The sequence below is a fragment of the Rhinatrema bivittatum genome, chromosome 2 (assembly GCF_901001135.1).
Source record: "Rhinatrema bivittatum chromosome 2, aRhiBiv1.1, whole genome shotgun sequence".
Lineage (NCBI taxonomy): Eukaryota > Metazoa > Chordata > Amphibia > Gymnophiona > Rhinatrematidae > Rhinatrema > Rhinatrema bivittatum.
Genome location: NC_042616.1, coordinates 168,926,356 through 168,940,888, shown reverse-complemented (window position 1 = coordinate 168,940,888; position 14,533 = coordinate 168,926,356). Strand labels below are relative to the sequence as shown.

The following is a 14,533-nucleotide window of genomic DNA, read 5'->3' as shown; positions in this document are numbered from 1 at the left end:
TCTGTTTATTCATTCATTTTTCTTTTCCATAGTACGAGAAAGTACGGATATACCGAATGGATGGGTCATATCGCTCTGTGGAGTTGAAACATGGGAATAATACCACAGTACAGCAAATAATGGAAGGCATGCGTCTGTCACAAGAAGCTCAGCAGTATTTCACTATCTGGATTTGTTCTGAGAACCTCAGTAAGAAAACTTTTGTGCTATATACATTGCCCCTTTCCAAGTTTCTCTGCCAATAAGTGTGTGTGTGTCTAGATTTATATAGAGATAATTTCTACAAAGTACATGGTTGCAGAGAAGGAAACAGTATGTGTAAAGAAAAGCCTAGGATGGGGAATTTGATGTAAATATGTGATCTACTTCTCCTAGGAGTATATTCTTCCCATATGCTCTTCTGTAAGGAGCCTTACATCTGACACTAGAACTGTGGAATAATAGAATTGGCAGAGAATCTTTTGGTCTAAGAAATGTGACAGACTGGCTTCCTTTTTCCCCTGATCTCTCTGACTCTCTCCACTTCCATCCCCTTTCCTTTCTCTATTATCAGCTTTTCCATATTATTGTTGCAGCTACTGGAGTTAAAAAAAGTCAAAGATATGCATTTTTATTTCTATGCTTGTTCTTGGACACCACTGATTTTATTTCTTTCAAAGTGTATTATTGTTTCCCTATTGTCCACCAGACCAGTTCAGATGGATGGGTTTTTCTTCCCTACCAGCAGATGGAGACAGAGAACAAAAGCCTTACTGTTCACGCAGTTACTTAAGTTACTGTGCCACCCCTGTCTCCAGCAGATGTTAGTGGTCTCTATCATGTAAGGATTTCCCAATAGGAGGAAGTTTCATGAACCCAGACGCTATCGTCTAGGGAAGAGTTTGTCTTCCCAGCACCAGTATAGTGGAAGATCCCAGTTTTTTCGAGGAGGCTGGAGAAATGTTAGACATAGTGCAGGCACCAGATCAGCAGGAGGTAAGAGTTCTCAATGAAGTTCAGTTAGCCCATTCTTCAGTCATTCAAATCAGGAAGTGGGAGGGAGGGGCAGTTATCCCAGTTTTACGGAGTAGACCAAAATAACTACAAACAATGGGCCCTCTCCGTGGTAAGAGGTGGGTAACAACTTAGATTTTGCCCAATAGTCAATGCATTCATGTTATCCCTCTGTGCTTTTCAAGGAAAAGGGGACTTGTTAAAATCCACTGTGGATCATCTCCTCCTTTTGGCAGCAGTGGTCCTGGTGCCAGAAGGAAAAAGTGTTGGGCTGCTGTTTCATTTATTTTGTGGTACCAAAGAAGGAAGGTACATTTGGGCTGATTCTGCATTTCAAAAAAAGTGAATGTGTCTTTGCAGGTGCCCCATTTGCCTATGGAGACTCTTCAGTCAGTAATTGTGCGGTAAGGAAAGGAGAATTTATGGTGACTGGATTATTTGGAGGTTTATCTGCACATTCCTGTTTGGAGAGATCATCAAAGATTTCTCAGGTTTGCTGTGCTAGGGGGGCATTTCCAGTTTCAGGCACCTCCTTTTGGGCTAGTGATGGCTCTACATATCTTTTCTAAAGTAATGGTAGTAGTTGCAACTGCTCTTCAAAAGGAAGAAGTCGTGGTGCATCCATACCTGGATGACTGGTTGATTGTCAACACTCAGTCTGCAGGGTGGTTCTCCTGTTGCAAAGTTTAGGCTGGATGACCTATTTTGCCAAGAGCAATCTTTGTCTCTCACAGGTGTTGGAATATCTTGATGATTGTTTCAAAATGAGGCAAGAAAAGGTGTATCTTACAATGGAAAGAAGTTTGAAACTTCAGAGTCAGGTTCATCAGTTGCTGTAAATGAGGGTATCTAGGGACTGAGATTACCTTCAAGTGCTGGGGTCGACAGTGTCCACTTTAGATCTGGTTCGTTCAGCAGCTGCTCTTATGAGACCAGTGTAGAGAGCAATTTTGTGATGGAATCTGCAGCTGCAGTATTACGAGGTCAGGTTGCCTCTTCAGGAGGAGGCTAGGCTCTGTCTGTCCTGGTCGTTCTCACAAGACAATCCAAAGAGATGGAGTTAGAGATTCTGGATTGGATAACAATGACTACAGATGCCACTCTTAATGTCCGGGAGCCCACTGTCTAGGGCAGATGTCTTAGGATCACTAGACTGTGTCAGAAGCTTCCTGGTCCATCCGTCAGTGAGAAACCAGGGTGATCAGGAGATCCTTGCTGCCATTTCTGCCTCTAGTCAGAGGAAACATGGTAAGAGTCTTGTCAGACAACGCAACAGCAGTGGCATACATAAATAAGCAAGGAGGAACCAGAAGTCCAGCAGTGTCCCTGGAAATGGAAGGAGTATTATGGTGGGTGGAACTTCATTTAAAGGCTCTTTTGACTGCTCTCATCGCCAGGGTAGAAAATGTGCAGACAGATGTTTTGAGTAGGCACAGGCTAGAACCTGGGGAATGGGAGCTGGCAAAGGAAGCATTCTCCCTCATCAGGGTCAAGTAGTGGGAACATTTGTTGGATTTGATGGCAACAAAGGTGAATGCCAAGGCTGTTCGGTAGAAGGCAAGATAAGAGGATTGGAGGGTTTAGATGCCTTGTCGCAATCATAGCCTCAGGATGCTGCTCTTTGTGTTTCTACCTTGGCCTGTGATAGAAAGAGTTTTATGGTAAATAGAAAGGCATCGGGATCAAGTGATTCTTGTGGCCTCAGAATGGCCCAGACATTCATGTTCCTGCTCTCGCCTGCTCCCCTCCTCCCCCTCCGTGTTCATTGTAATTTCTGCCTGCCTAAGTTTTTTGTAAACCGGCCTGATGTGTTCTACGAAGGTCGGTATATTAAAAGTGTTAAATAAATAAATAAATAAATAAATAAATATGTTTTGTGGATTTAATGAGACTTAGGGTAGAGGGACCCTTGAGGCTTAATCATGTTTCCAGGCTTCTGCGTCAAGGTCCAATTTACTTGGATCAGGTGGATCACTTTTGTCTTGTGGTTTAGCTCCTCAGAGGAGATGGTTGAGAGTTAGAGGCTATTCACAGGCGGCAATTATGTCCTTACTGCAAGTCAGGAAGACATTGATATTTTTAGCATACATTCAGGTCTGGAATTTGAGACCTGGTGTTAAAAATCAGGATTCTTTCCATTTCATTCTCCAATTCCCGCAATCCTTTCAAACGAGTTTGCAGAAGGGTTAAGCCCTGATTTGTCTGAAGGTGCAAGTGGCAGTATTGTCCTGTTTCATGGGGAAAGAGATGGGAGCTTCTCTAGCTTCACACATAGACGTGCTAAGGTTTATAAGAGGAGTGAAGCATTTGTGACCTTCAGTTAGATATTTGGTCCCATCATGGAATCTGTTTGGACCTGAAAGCTTCTGCAAGTCTCCTTTTGAGCCTATAAACGGGCCGATATAGTAAAGTTTGCAGGAGAGCGGGCGAGCGCCCGCTCTCCCAGCGTGCGCACAGGCCACTCTCCTGGGCACGCGATTCAGGAGGGTGACCTATGCAAATTAGGGCTTGTGGTAAAAAGAGGCGCTAGGGACACTAGCGCGTCCCTAGCGCCTCTTTTTTGACAGGAGCGGCGGCTGTCAGCGAGTTTGACAGCCGACGCTCAATTTTGCCAGCGTCGGTTCTCAAACCCGCTGACAGCCACGGGTTTGGAAACCGGACACCGGCAAAATTGAGCGTCTGGTTTTCAAGCTGCGGGCCGATTTTTAATTTTTTAATTTTTAATTAATTTTGAACTTTTGAAACCTCCGACTTAATGTCGCCGTGATATTAAGTTGGAGGGTGCACAGAAAAGCAGTTTTTACTGCTTTTCTGTGCACTTTCCCGGGGCCGAGAGAAATTAACGCCTACCTTTGGATAGGCGCTAATTTCTGAAAGTAAAATGTGCGGCTTGGCTGCACATTTTGCTTTCTGAATCGCGCTGGAATAACTAATAGGGCAGGCGCTATTAGTTTCGGGGGGGTTGGACGCACGTCGAAAACGCGCGTCCAATCGCGGGTTAACAGTGCGCTCCGCCGGAGTGCACTATACTGTATCGGCCTGAAAGAGGGCATCCTTAAAGGATCTTACACAGAAACTGTTTCTGGTGGCTATCTGTTCAGTAAGATGTATTTCAGAATTAGAGATGCTGTCATGCAGAAACCCTTTTTCTCCGGTTTTTAGAGAACAGAATTTCTTTTCATATAGTTCTGTCTTTTCTTTCAAAAGTGTTTTCCTCTTCATCTAAGTCAGTCAGTAGAGTTGCCTTCATTTAAAATGGCAGGGTTAGATCCTGCTGTTTAGGTTCAGAGGTATTTAAAGGTCACAAATAATTTTACGAGGTTGGATCATCTTTTTATAATGTTCACTGGTTGCGAGAAGGGGGGAAAGGTTTCCAAGACTTCTATTGTTAGGTGAATTAAAGAGACGATTGCGTTAGCTTATGTTTGCAAAGGTCTGGTGGTTCCCGAAGATCTTAAAGCTGATTCTACTAGAGCCCAAGTGGCTTCATGGGCCAAGTGTCATTTGAGGTTGCTACAAGATATTTGTAGAGCAATAACTTGGTCTTCTTTGCACACTTTATCCAGGCATTACAAGTTAGATCTCCATGCTACGGATGCTGCTGCCGCCTTTGGGAGATTGGTGTTTTGCAAGAAGGTCTTTCAGGTTCTCTCCCAGTTTAGGGTAGCTAGGGTACATCCCATTGGTCTGGATTGGTCTGATGGATGACAAAGAAGGAAACATTTTTTACCTTCTAATTGATTTCCTCGTGTCCTACCAAACCAGTCTAGAGTCCCACGTGCTCAAATTGAAGACCGCTCTTCTGTGTGTGTATATCTATGATAGTGATATGTTTGTTTTTCAAGGCATTCAAATCCTCTCAGTGTGGGGATATCAGGCCTATTTTTTGGGTTCACCAAAGGTTTTGATGATCCCTGCTCATAAGGGATGGTTGGTTTAGCTTTGTTACGGAAGAACTGAGAGACTGCAGGTAGCACAGTAACTTAAATTACTGAGTATAAACTAAGACTTTTGTTCTCTTCCCCATCTACTTGTAGAGAGGGGAATATAGCATATTCGGGCCTGCTGCAGTTGCAGCAATAGTTCAGGAATACAGTAAGACTGGACCAACTTAGTTATGGTACAGGCATTTATTTACAGTGCTTCAAAGATACAAGAGTCTAGAGTGTAGCTCATCTTGTTTTAGGTGCAACTAACAGGTAAATGTCTTCTGTCTGGGTGTATCGTGAGGTCCTACCAGCTCCCTGGGACTTCCCCAAGACTTTCTAGGATGGGGTTCTTATGGTAGAGTGAAGGGAACCTCCCTTCACCCAGAATCCCTTGCGGCGTTCTTTCTTAAGGAGGACTGGGTTAAAACCTTGAACCAGGCTCCTTAAGGTAGAATGAGGGAGTTGTTGGTGCACTCCAACACAGGGAGAAAACCAGTTTGGACTGGTTTTAAAGGAAATCAGTTTCAAGGAAAGAAAATTAGTAGGTAAGAACCAATTTTTCCTTATTTACTTATTTAGAAACATGATGGCAGAGAAAGACCATTACGGCCTATCTGGTTTGCCAATCCACACCAGCTACTCAACTTTACAGTCCCTACCACTCATCAGAGATCTTCTGTTTATCCCATGCCGCCTTGAATTCAGATACTGTCCTTGAATCCACTACCTGTACAGAGAGGCTGTTCCATACATCCACTAACCTCTCTGAAAAAAAATATTTCCTTAAATTACTTCTGTCCACCCCATTTCACCCACATCCCTTGACCTCTTTGAAAGAAGCCTGCCATATCTCCCATATCCTTCCTTTCCTTCAAGGTGTACATGTTTAGATCTTTAGGTCTATCATATGCTTTAAAACGAAGGCCATTGATCTATTTTAGCCACCCTCTTGACCGACTCTATCCAGTTTATATCCTTTTAAAGATAGCAATCTCCAGAACTGTATTCAGTATTCCAAATGAGGTCTCAGCAGAGACTTATAAAGGGGCAATTTCACCTCCTTTTTTTCTGTTAACCATTCCTCTCCCTATATTCCCAAGTATCTTTCTGGCTTTTGCCATCACTCTATCCACCTGTTTGGCCACCTAAAGATCTTCACCTCCAGTTCCTGTTCATACCCATATCAGTCCAGACTCTTGGGATTATGTCTCCCTTCCAGCAGATGGAGATAGAGAAAGTTGCAGTGCTGTTTTGCCACGTAGTCAGACCTCTGTGAAGTCGGCATGGCTTTTGGGATTTCAATGGCGTGCTACAGTGTGCAAGCCCATCTGTCTTGCACCAGGCTGTGCTCCTGCTGCCTCTCCAGGGGAGAGGGTGGGTCAGGGCCATCAGAGACAGCGCAGGAGCGGCAGCAAAAAGCTAAGGCAAGCATGGGAACATCTTTAAAGACAGCCGCCCCTCCCCCACCGGGCACAGGAAAGTCAGCCATGTTGTCCGGGGCTGAGGGCCTCTCAGGACTGTTTCGGGGGTGTGAGGATCTCCCCCCTCCGCTGTCTCTGGTGGGGCAGGGTATTTTCAATCAGAGGGAACTCAATTTAGACGGAGGAGATGCTTCTGAGGATGTATCAAAGGATCCCGCTCCATTTTCCTCTGAATTTGTCCTTTTGCACATAGCATTTTTGGCATGAAAGGCAGCTGGGAGAATTTATTTATTTATTTATTTAAAAACTTTTCTGTACCGTCGTTTAGTAGTATACCATCACAATGGTTTACAGACAGGCACATAAATAAGTCTGGTTAGGATTATAAATTAGCTAGTAGGTGCCAATAAATTTTCGGTTACATGATTCAAATAATATACACTATCTGGATCGTAGATTGGAAATTCCATTTATATAACTAATAGAATATCCATATATGAGATATACTGTACTATCTTAAATTAATCTTTAGGTATGAGAAAAATAATAAAGGAGGGATAACTGCTGTTTGTTAACTTTTAACTGTGTGTCGGAGTTCTTTTTCTTGTCCGTTAGTATTCCTTACTCCCCACTCTCACTGTGAAAAGCTTTTTTGAAGAGCCATGTTTTTAAACTTTTTTAAAAGAGTTTTAAATCTTTCATTAATCTTATTTCGAGTGGCATTGTGTTCCATAATATTGGACCGGCTAGGGATAGTGCTCTCTCTCTTACTTGCGTCAGTTTTGCTGTCTTTACAGAGGGTATGGTTAGTAGAGCTTTATTGGCTGATCTTAGATTTTTCTGGGGGACATGTAGTCGTAGTGCAGTGTTTAGCCAGTCAGTATTTTCCTCATAGAATAGTTTGTGGATTGTGCTCAGAGGCCCAGTGATCAGCGGCTGGCTAAGAGACCTGATGGTTCTGGGGTCCAGTTCCGCTCAAAGAGCCCAGTGTCCTCAGGATGAGGATTACTCTGAGAAGTCTGGATGTTGACTCCGATGACCATGAAAGAGATCTAGCTACCACCCTGGAAAGAGATCTAGACATCAAAGTGGATAATACATTGAAATCATTGGCTCAGTGTGCTGCGGCAGTTAAAAAAGCAAACAATGTTAGGAATTATTAGAACATAAGAATTTGCCAAGCTGGGTCAGACCAAGGGTCCATCAAGCCCAGCATCCTGTTTCCAACAGAGTCCAAACCAAGCTACAAGAACTTGGCAATTACCCAAACACCAAGAAGTTCCCATGCTACTGATGCAATTAATAGCATTGGTTATCCCAGGACAAGCAGGATGCTAGTCCTAACATATGGGTGACGTCACTGATGGAGCCCTATTGCGGGAAAACTTCTGTCAAAGTTTCTAGAAACTTTTGACTGGCACTGTTAGGCCACTGAGCATGCCCAGCATGTCATGATATTCTCTGCCACAGGGGTCTCATTCTAATCTTTGTTTTTCCACGCTGCTGTGAGCATCGCGGGGATAGGAGCTCTGTGAGTTTTACTCACTATTCTGACTGAAAAAGTCAATATTTTTTCAAAGTTTCTCCCATACGGGATCTCACTCTCCCTTTTCTCACCGAACGGTGAGAAATTGATAGCGTTTTTACGTTCGTAAAAATGATAATTTTTTTCTCACACAATTTTCTATTTTCATCGATGGCTGTAGATACTGACATGGCTTCGGGTTTCAAAAAATACCCGATTTGTAATCGGAACATGTCAGTCACAGACCCACACCTAGAGTGTGTCGTCTGTCTGGGCGAGAAACATGACATCTCGTCCTGCCAACAATGTCAGGAGATGACTCCGAAGGGTAGGAAACTTAGGCAAGAAAAGATGGAACATCTTTTTCACCTACAACTTCTTCCTTCACCTTCGACGTCAACAAAATCATCTCCAGCAGGAGTAATAAAGAAAGTCCTCCTTAAAAAACGTCGACTGGAAGGATCAGGAGATGCAGCATCGCCAGTACCGTCGACGTCATCGATAAGGTCAGTCACCGAAACAAGGCCTAAACATAAACATCGGCATCGTCATGTCCCAACATCACCGTTAGCTCCCCTCACCCCCTGGGGGAACCGAGCGCGAAGCGGCACAAAAACAAGGATACACCACTACCGTCCGGGCCTACTTCAGTTTCGCCTTTACAGCCGCTGCAGGAGATATTGTCGACTCCTCCATCGGCGCCAACCCTTCCACCTATTCCACAGGACTTGTCCGCGCTTATCAAAGAAGCAGTAATGCAAGCCCTGAAGGACCAGATTCCGGCGACCACGCCGATGCCGGCGATATCGCCGGTGACGTCTCCTACACCGGTGACGTCACCGATGCCGGTAACCTTACCGATGACGATGGCAACTTCGATACCGGTGACATCACCGATGCCGGGGGAAACTCCGATGCCAGTGACGTCTATTCCACCGATGCCCTCAATATCGATTCCTACATCAATGTCCTCTCTCTTACCGGACAGTACACCGATGTCGATGGATTCATTGGTTCCAGTACCGACGCCCATCTTCACCATCGCACAGACTCAGCAAATAGTAGAAAAACATCGGTGACTACAAGGAAACCATCGAAGATACCAAAATGTACGATGCCAAAACCTTCACCAACAGTGCCACTCCTTCCTGGGGCTCCAGGATCCACAGAGTCAGCACTACATAGCATCCTTATCAAACGATATCAGGATTTATTAGACTCCTTACCATCTAATCCAAGAGAAGAAGATCCAGAGGACTCCTCTCCTGAAGAACCTTTACCAGGACCTTCTGGCCTTCCTCCCCCACCTAGGACTTCAGCACCTCAACAGCAAACTCAGGAGTATGACACTTGGAGTGACACTGCCTCAGACACATCATCAGAAGGCTTTATGTCTGATCCATCACCACCACATGCCAGAAAGCAGTCTCCTCCAGAGGATTTCACTTTCACCACTTTTGTACAGGAGATGGCGGACTTCATCCCCTTTAAATTAGAAACAGAGCAGGACACTAGGCAACAAACCTTGGAGGTACTCCAGTTTGTCGACCTTCCAAAACAAGTTGTGGTTATTCCAATACATGATGTTCTCTTACAATTGCAACATCGTCTCTGGGAACATCCCTGCTCTGTCCCAGCAGTAAACAAGCGGATGGACAGTACTTATCTAGTACAATCCACTCCTGGATACCAGAAGCCACAACTTCCTCATCACTCAGTGGTTGTGGAATCGGCGCAAAAGTGGTCAAGAAGAACACGAATACATTCATCAAACCCCCCCAGGAAAAGATCATAGATTTCTGGATTCCCTGGGTCATAAAGTCTTCCAAGGGGCCATGTTGAACTCTAGGATTTCTGCCTATCACCTATACATGACCCAGTATCAAAGAAATCTATGGAAACAAATTCAGAAATTTGTCCCATCTCTCCCTACTCAATATCAGGAGGCTGCCCAGGCCATCATCCACAAGGGTCTGGAAGCCGGAAAACATGAAGTCCAGACAGCCTATGATGGCTTCGAGACTGCTTCAAGGGTGGCTGCATCAGGCATCAGTGCAAGAAGATAAATAAACAATAAACAACTTTCCGAATACCTGGAAAACAACAACCTCCTTTCATCATCTCAACTTGGTTTCCGTAAATCTAGAAGCACTGAATCCCTCCTTCTATCTCTATCAGACAATATTCTCCTGAACCTAGAGAAAAAACATTCCTGCCTCCTCATTCTTCTCGACTTATCTTCAGCCTTCGATACAGTGAACCATGATATCCTCTTAGATCGTCTATCAGAGATTGGCATAAAAAACACCGCACTCAATTGGTTTTCTTCTTTCCTCCAGAATAGATTTTACAAAGTCAAAATCAATAGTAAAGAATCACCACCTTTCAGATCCACCATGGGAGTCCCACAAGGTTCGTCTTTATCTCCTACATTATTCAACATTTATCTTCTCCCCCTATGTCAGCTCCTATCCAATCTTAATCTTACACACTTTATTTATGCAGATGACGTCCAAATCCTTATCCCAATTAAAGATTCATTACAAAATACCTTACAGTTCTGGAATTCCTGTCTACTATCCATCAACAATCTCCTAACAAAGCTTAATTTGATACTCAATTCCAATAAGACAGAGTTTCTTCTCATCACTCCAGATGGCAACCATTCCTCACTTAACACACACTCCTTATCTCCTCCAGCCTTCTCCACCCAGGTCAGAAATCTTGGGGTCACCATGGACAATCTGCTGAACTACAAAACTTTCATCAATAACATCATAAAGGATTGCTTCTTTAAACTTCAATTATTAAAGAGACTAAGACCCCTCTTATATTTCCAAGACTTCAGATATGTTCTACAAACAATAATATTCTCGAAAATAGATTATTGTAACTCTTTACTGCTTGGTCTACCCGCTAACACTTTGAAACCTCTACAATTATTACAAAATGCCACTGCGAGGATTCTAACCAAATCCAATAAAAGGGAACATATTACGCCCATCTTAAAGAACCTTCACTGGCTCCCCATCAGTCAGAGAATCTTCTATAAAACCTTAACAATAATCCACAAAGTCATCAAAAACTCTTCTCCAATTGAACTCACCATCCCTTTACAACTTCACACCTCTTCCCGTCCAACGAGGCTAGCCCAGAGAGGAACGCTAAAGGCCCATCCGCTCAAATCTTCTCTTAGTAAAAGAGCTCTTTCCACCGCCGGACCTAAACTCTGGAACTCTCTCCCTCCTGACCTGAGATTGGAACAATCGACACCCACCTTTAAAAAGAGACTCAAGACATGGTTGTTTAATCAAGCATTCTCCTAATCCCATTAACTATTCTGAACTTTTCAACAATTGACCTCAGGCCCGACACAGTCAATTCCGAAAATATATTCTCCTATTTTATATTGTATTTAAATTGTACTCTCCTTGCTCCGTTGAAGTTATTTATTGCTCTCATTAAGTTATTTTATTTATTTCCAAGTTCAATCTTCCTTGTTCTCTGTAAGACATTATTCTATATACTGTCAATTTTATTGTTATAATGTAAACCGAATTGATTAGTAACTTTGTTACTAGAACTTCGGTATATAAAACTGTTAAATAAATAAATAAATAAATAAAGATGGGCGTGGCTCAAGGCCTCAGACCTTAGGCCGGAGGTCCAGGATAAGTTGGTGGATCTCCCCTGCCAGAGAGACAACCTCTTCGGATCTAAGGTCCAAGATGCTGTGTGTCAGTTAAAAGAACAAACGGAAACACGCAAACAGTTGTCTTCCCTCCCACAGGATCCCCCTACGCACACTAAGCGTAGGCCTCAAAGGAAGGACACCACAAGACCTTTTTACAGGCAGCCGGAGGTATTACCCTCCTTCATCTCGACCCAGGCCTTCCAGGACACAACAAAGGCCGCAACCACGACAGCAGGGACCATCTAGGCCTCAGCCTGCTCCACAAACAAGCACTACTACTGGTTTTTTAAATCTTATCCAGAGAACTCAGTCTTTTCTCAAATCCTCACCCAGAATTCCCAGTGGGAGGCCGAATATCCCAATTTTACAGCAATTGGATACCATTAACAACAGACCAATGGGTCCTATCAATAATATATCGAGGATACCAACTCAATTTCCTCTCACTTCCCACAGATTTTCTGCCAAGTCAACTTCAGCTCAGCGAAAATCACAATCTTCAGTTACAAGTAGAATTATCCACCCTTCTGAAAGCCAGGGCAGTAGAGCCGGTGCCCTGGTCTCAGAGGGGCAGAGGATTCTATTCCCGTTATTTTCTCATTCCAAAGAAAACCGGAGGCCTTCATCCCATCCTAGACCTCAGAAATCTCAACAAATTTCTGAAGAAAGAAAAGTTCAGGATGGTTTCTCTAGGCACCATGCTTCCACTTCTTCAAACAGGGGATTGGCTTTGTTCTCTGGATCTTCAAGACACTTACGCTCACATCCCAATATTCCCTCCTCATCGCAAGTATCTGCGCTTCATGGTGGGTCATCAACATTTCCAATACAGAGTACTGCCATTTGGACTTGCCTCTGCTCCCAGAGTATTCACCAAATGTCTGGCAGTAATAGCAGCACACTTGCACAAGGAAAGTGTCCATGTCTTTCCATATCTAGACGACTGGCTCATTAGAAGTCAATCTCAACAGGGAGCAATAGCTTCCCTCAACCGAACAATTGCTCTACTTCATTCCATGGGCTTTCTCATCAATTATCAAAAGTCCCATCTCACACCGTCACACCTCCTTCAATTCATAGGAGCAGAATTGAACACCATACTCTCAAAGGCCTTTCTACCCGACGATCGAGCAGAAACGCTTTCCTTATTGGCAAAATCAAATCACTCAAAGAAACAAGCAACAGCTCATCAATTTCTAACCTTACTAGGCCACATGGCTTCCACAGTTCACGTCACTCCTGTGGCGAGGCTCACCATGAGAGTTACCCAATGGACATTAAGATCTCAATGGATCTAAGCCATCCAACCACTGCATTCTCCAATTCAAGTAACCCACCAACTACGTTCCTCCCTTCTCTGGTGGGTGAACAAGGACAATTTGCGCAAGGGCCAACCCTTCCAACAACCAGTCCCACAGATAACGTTAACTACAGATGCATCCACCTTGGGTTGGGGAGCTCACATAAACAATCTCCAAACCCAAGGTACTTGGACAAAACTCGAAGCAACATTTCAAATCAATTTCCTAGAGCTTCGAGCTATACGTTATGCGCTGCATGCATTCAAGGACTGCCTTTCACACAAGACTGTTCTCATACAAACGGACAACACAGTTGCCATGTGGTACATCAACAAACAAGGAGGTAAGGGCTTGTATCTCCTTTGTCAAGAAGCTACACAGATTTGGGGCTGGGCCCTGAACCATTCAGTGTTTCTCCGGGCCACTTATCTGACAGGCATTCAGAATGTAGTGGCAGATCGACTCAGTTGGCAGTTCCAACCACACGAATGGTCCCTGGATCCCGCAGTAGTGACCAGGATATTTCAACGTTGGGGACAACCAACAATGGATCTCTTTGCGTCACATCTGAATCACAAAGTGGACAAATTCTGTTCTCTACACAAACAGAAGAACCAGCCAGCCAACGACACTTTTGCTCGCCCTTGGAACTCAGGCCTTCTATACGCGTATCCTCCGATACCGCTCATAACCAAAACTCTAGTGAAGCTACAACAGTACAAGGGGTCCATGATACTCATAGCCCCGTATTGGCCTCGACAAGTATGGTTTCCCACACTTCTAGACCTCTCGATCACGGATCCCATTCGCCTGGGAGTAGCTCCCACTCTCATAACTCAGGATCAGGGCCGGGTGCACCATCCCAACCTTCAATCCCTATCCCTGACAGCATGGATATTGAAAGCTTGATCTTACAACCACTCAATCTTTCAACCAATGTATCTCAAATGCTTATAGCTTCACGTAAACCTTCCATACGAAAGAACTATTCTTCGAAATGGAAAAGATTCACTTTGTGGTGCAGGCAGAAAAAAATTGATCCTTTTGCTTGCCCCACTACTTCTCTTCTAGACTACTTATACCATCTTTCAGAATCTGGTCTCCAGACTTCATCTGTAAGAGTACACTTAAGTGCAATCTCTGCTTACCATAACAAGACGGGAGATGCACCAGTCTCCACACAACCTCTTGTCAGCAGGTTTATGAGAGGTTTAACTCAACTTAAACCACCAATTCGGCCTCCAGTCACAGAATGGGATCTGAATCTGGTCTTAATAAGGCTCATGCGTTCTCCTTTCGAACCCATAGATTCCTGTGATCTTAAATTTCTAACATGGAAGACTACCTTCCTCATAGCAATTACATCGGCTAGAAGGGTTAGTGAGTTGCAAGCACTTGTCATGTACTCACCCTATACAAAATTCCTACATGACAGAGTGGTTCTCCGTACACATCCAAAATTCCTTCCCAAAGTAGTTACGGAATTCCACTTGAAGCAATCCATAGTTTTGTCCACATTCTTCCCAAGGCCTCATTCTCACCAAGGAGATCAGGCTTTACATACCTTGGACTGTAAGCGTGCACTATCCTTTTACTTAAACCGCACTGCAGTCCACAGGAAATCCAATCAACTTTTTGTTTCTTATGATCCAAACAAACCGGGTAAAGCA

General features: G+C 44.0%; 1 protein-coding gene across 1 annotated transcript in view; it reads left to right on the top strand.

Moving 5' to 3' along the window:
- Positions 1-14,533, top strand: part of KRIT1 (KRIT1 ankyrin repeat containing) — a 188,473-nt gene that overhangs the window by 103,416 nt on the left and 70,524 nt on the right. The window contains 1 exon segment of the mRNA XM_029588859.1: positions 33-189. Within this exon segment, the coding sequence (XP_029444719.1) occupies positions 33-189 (157 nt within the window).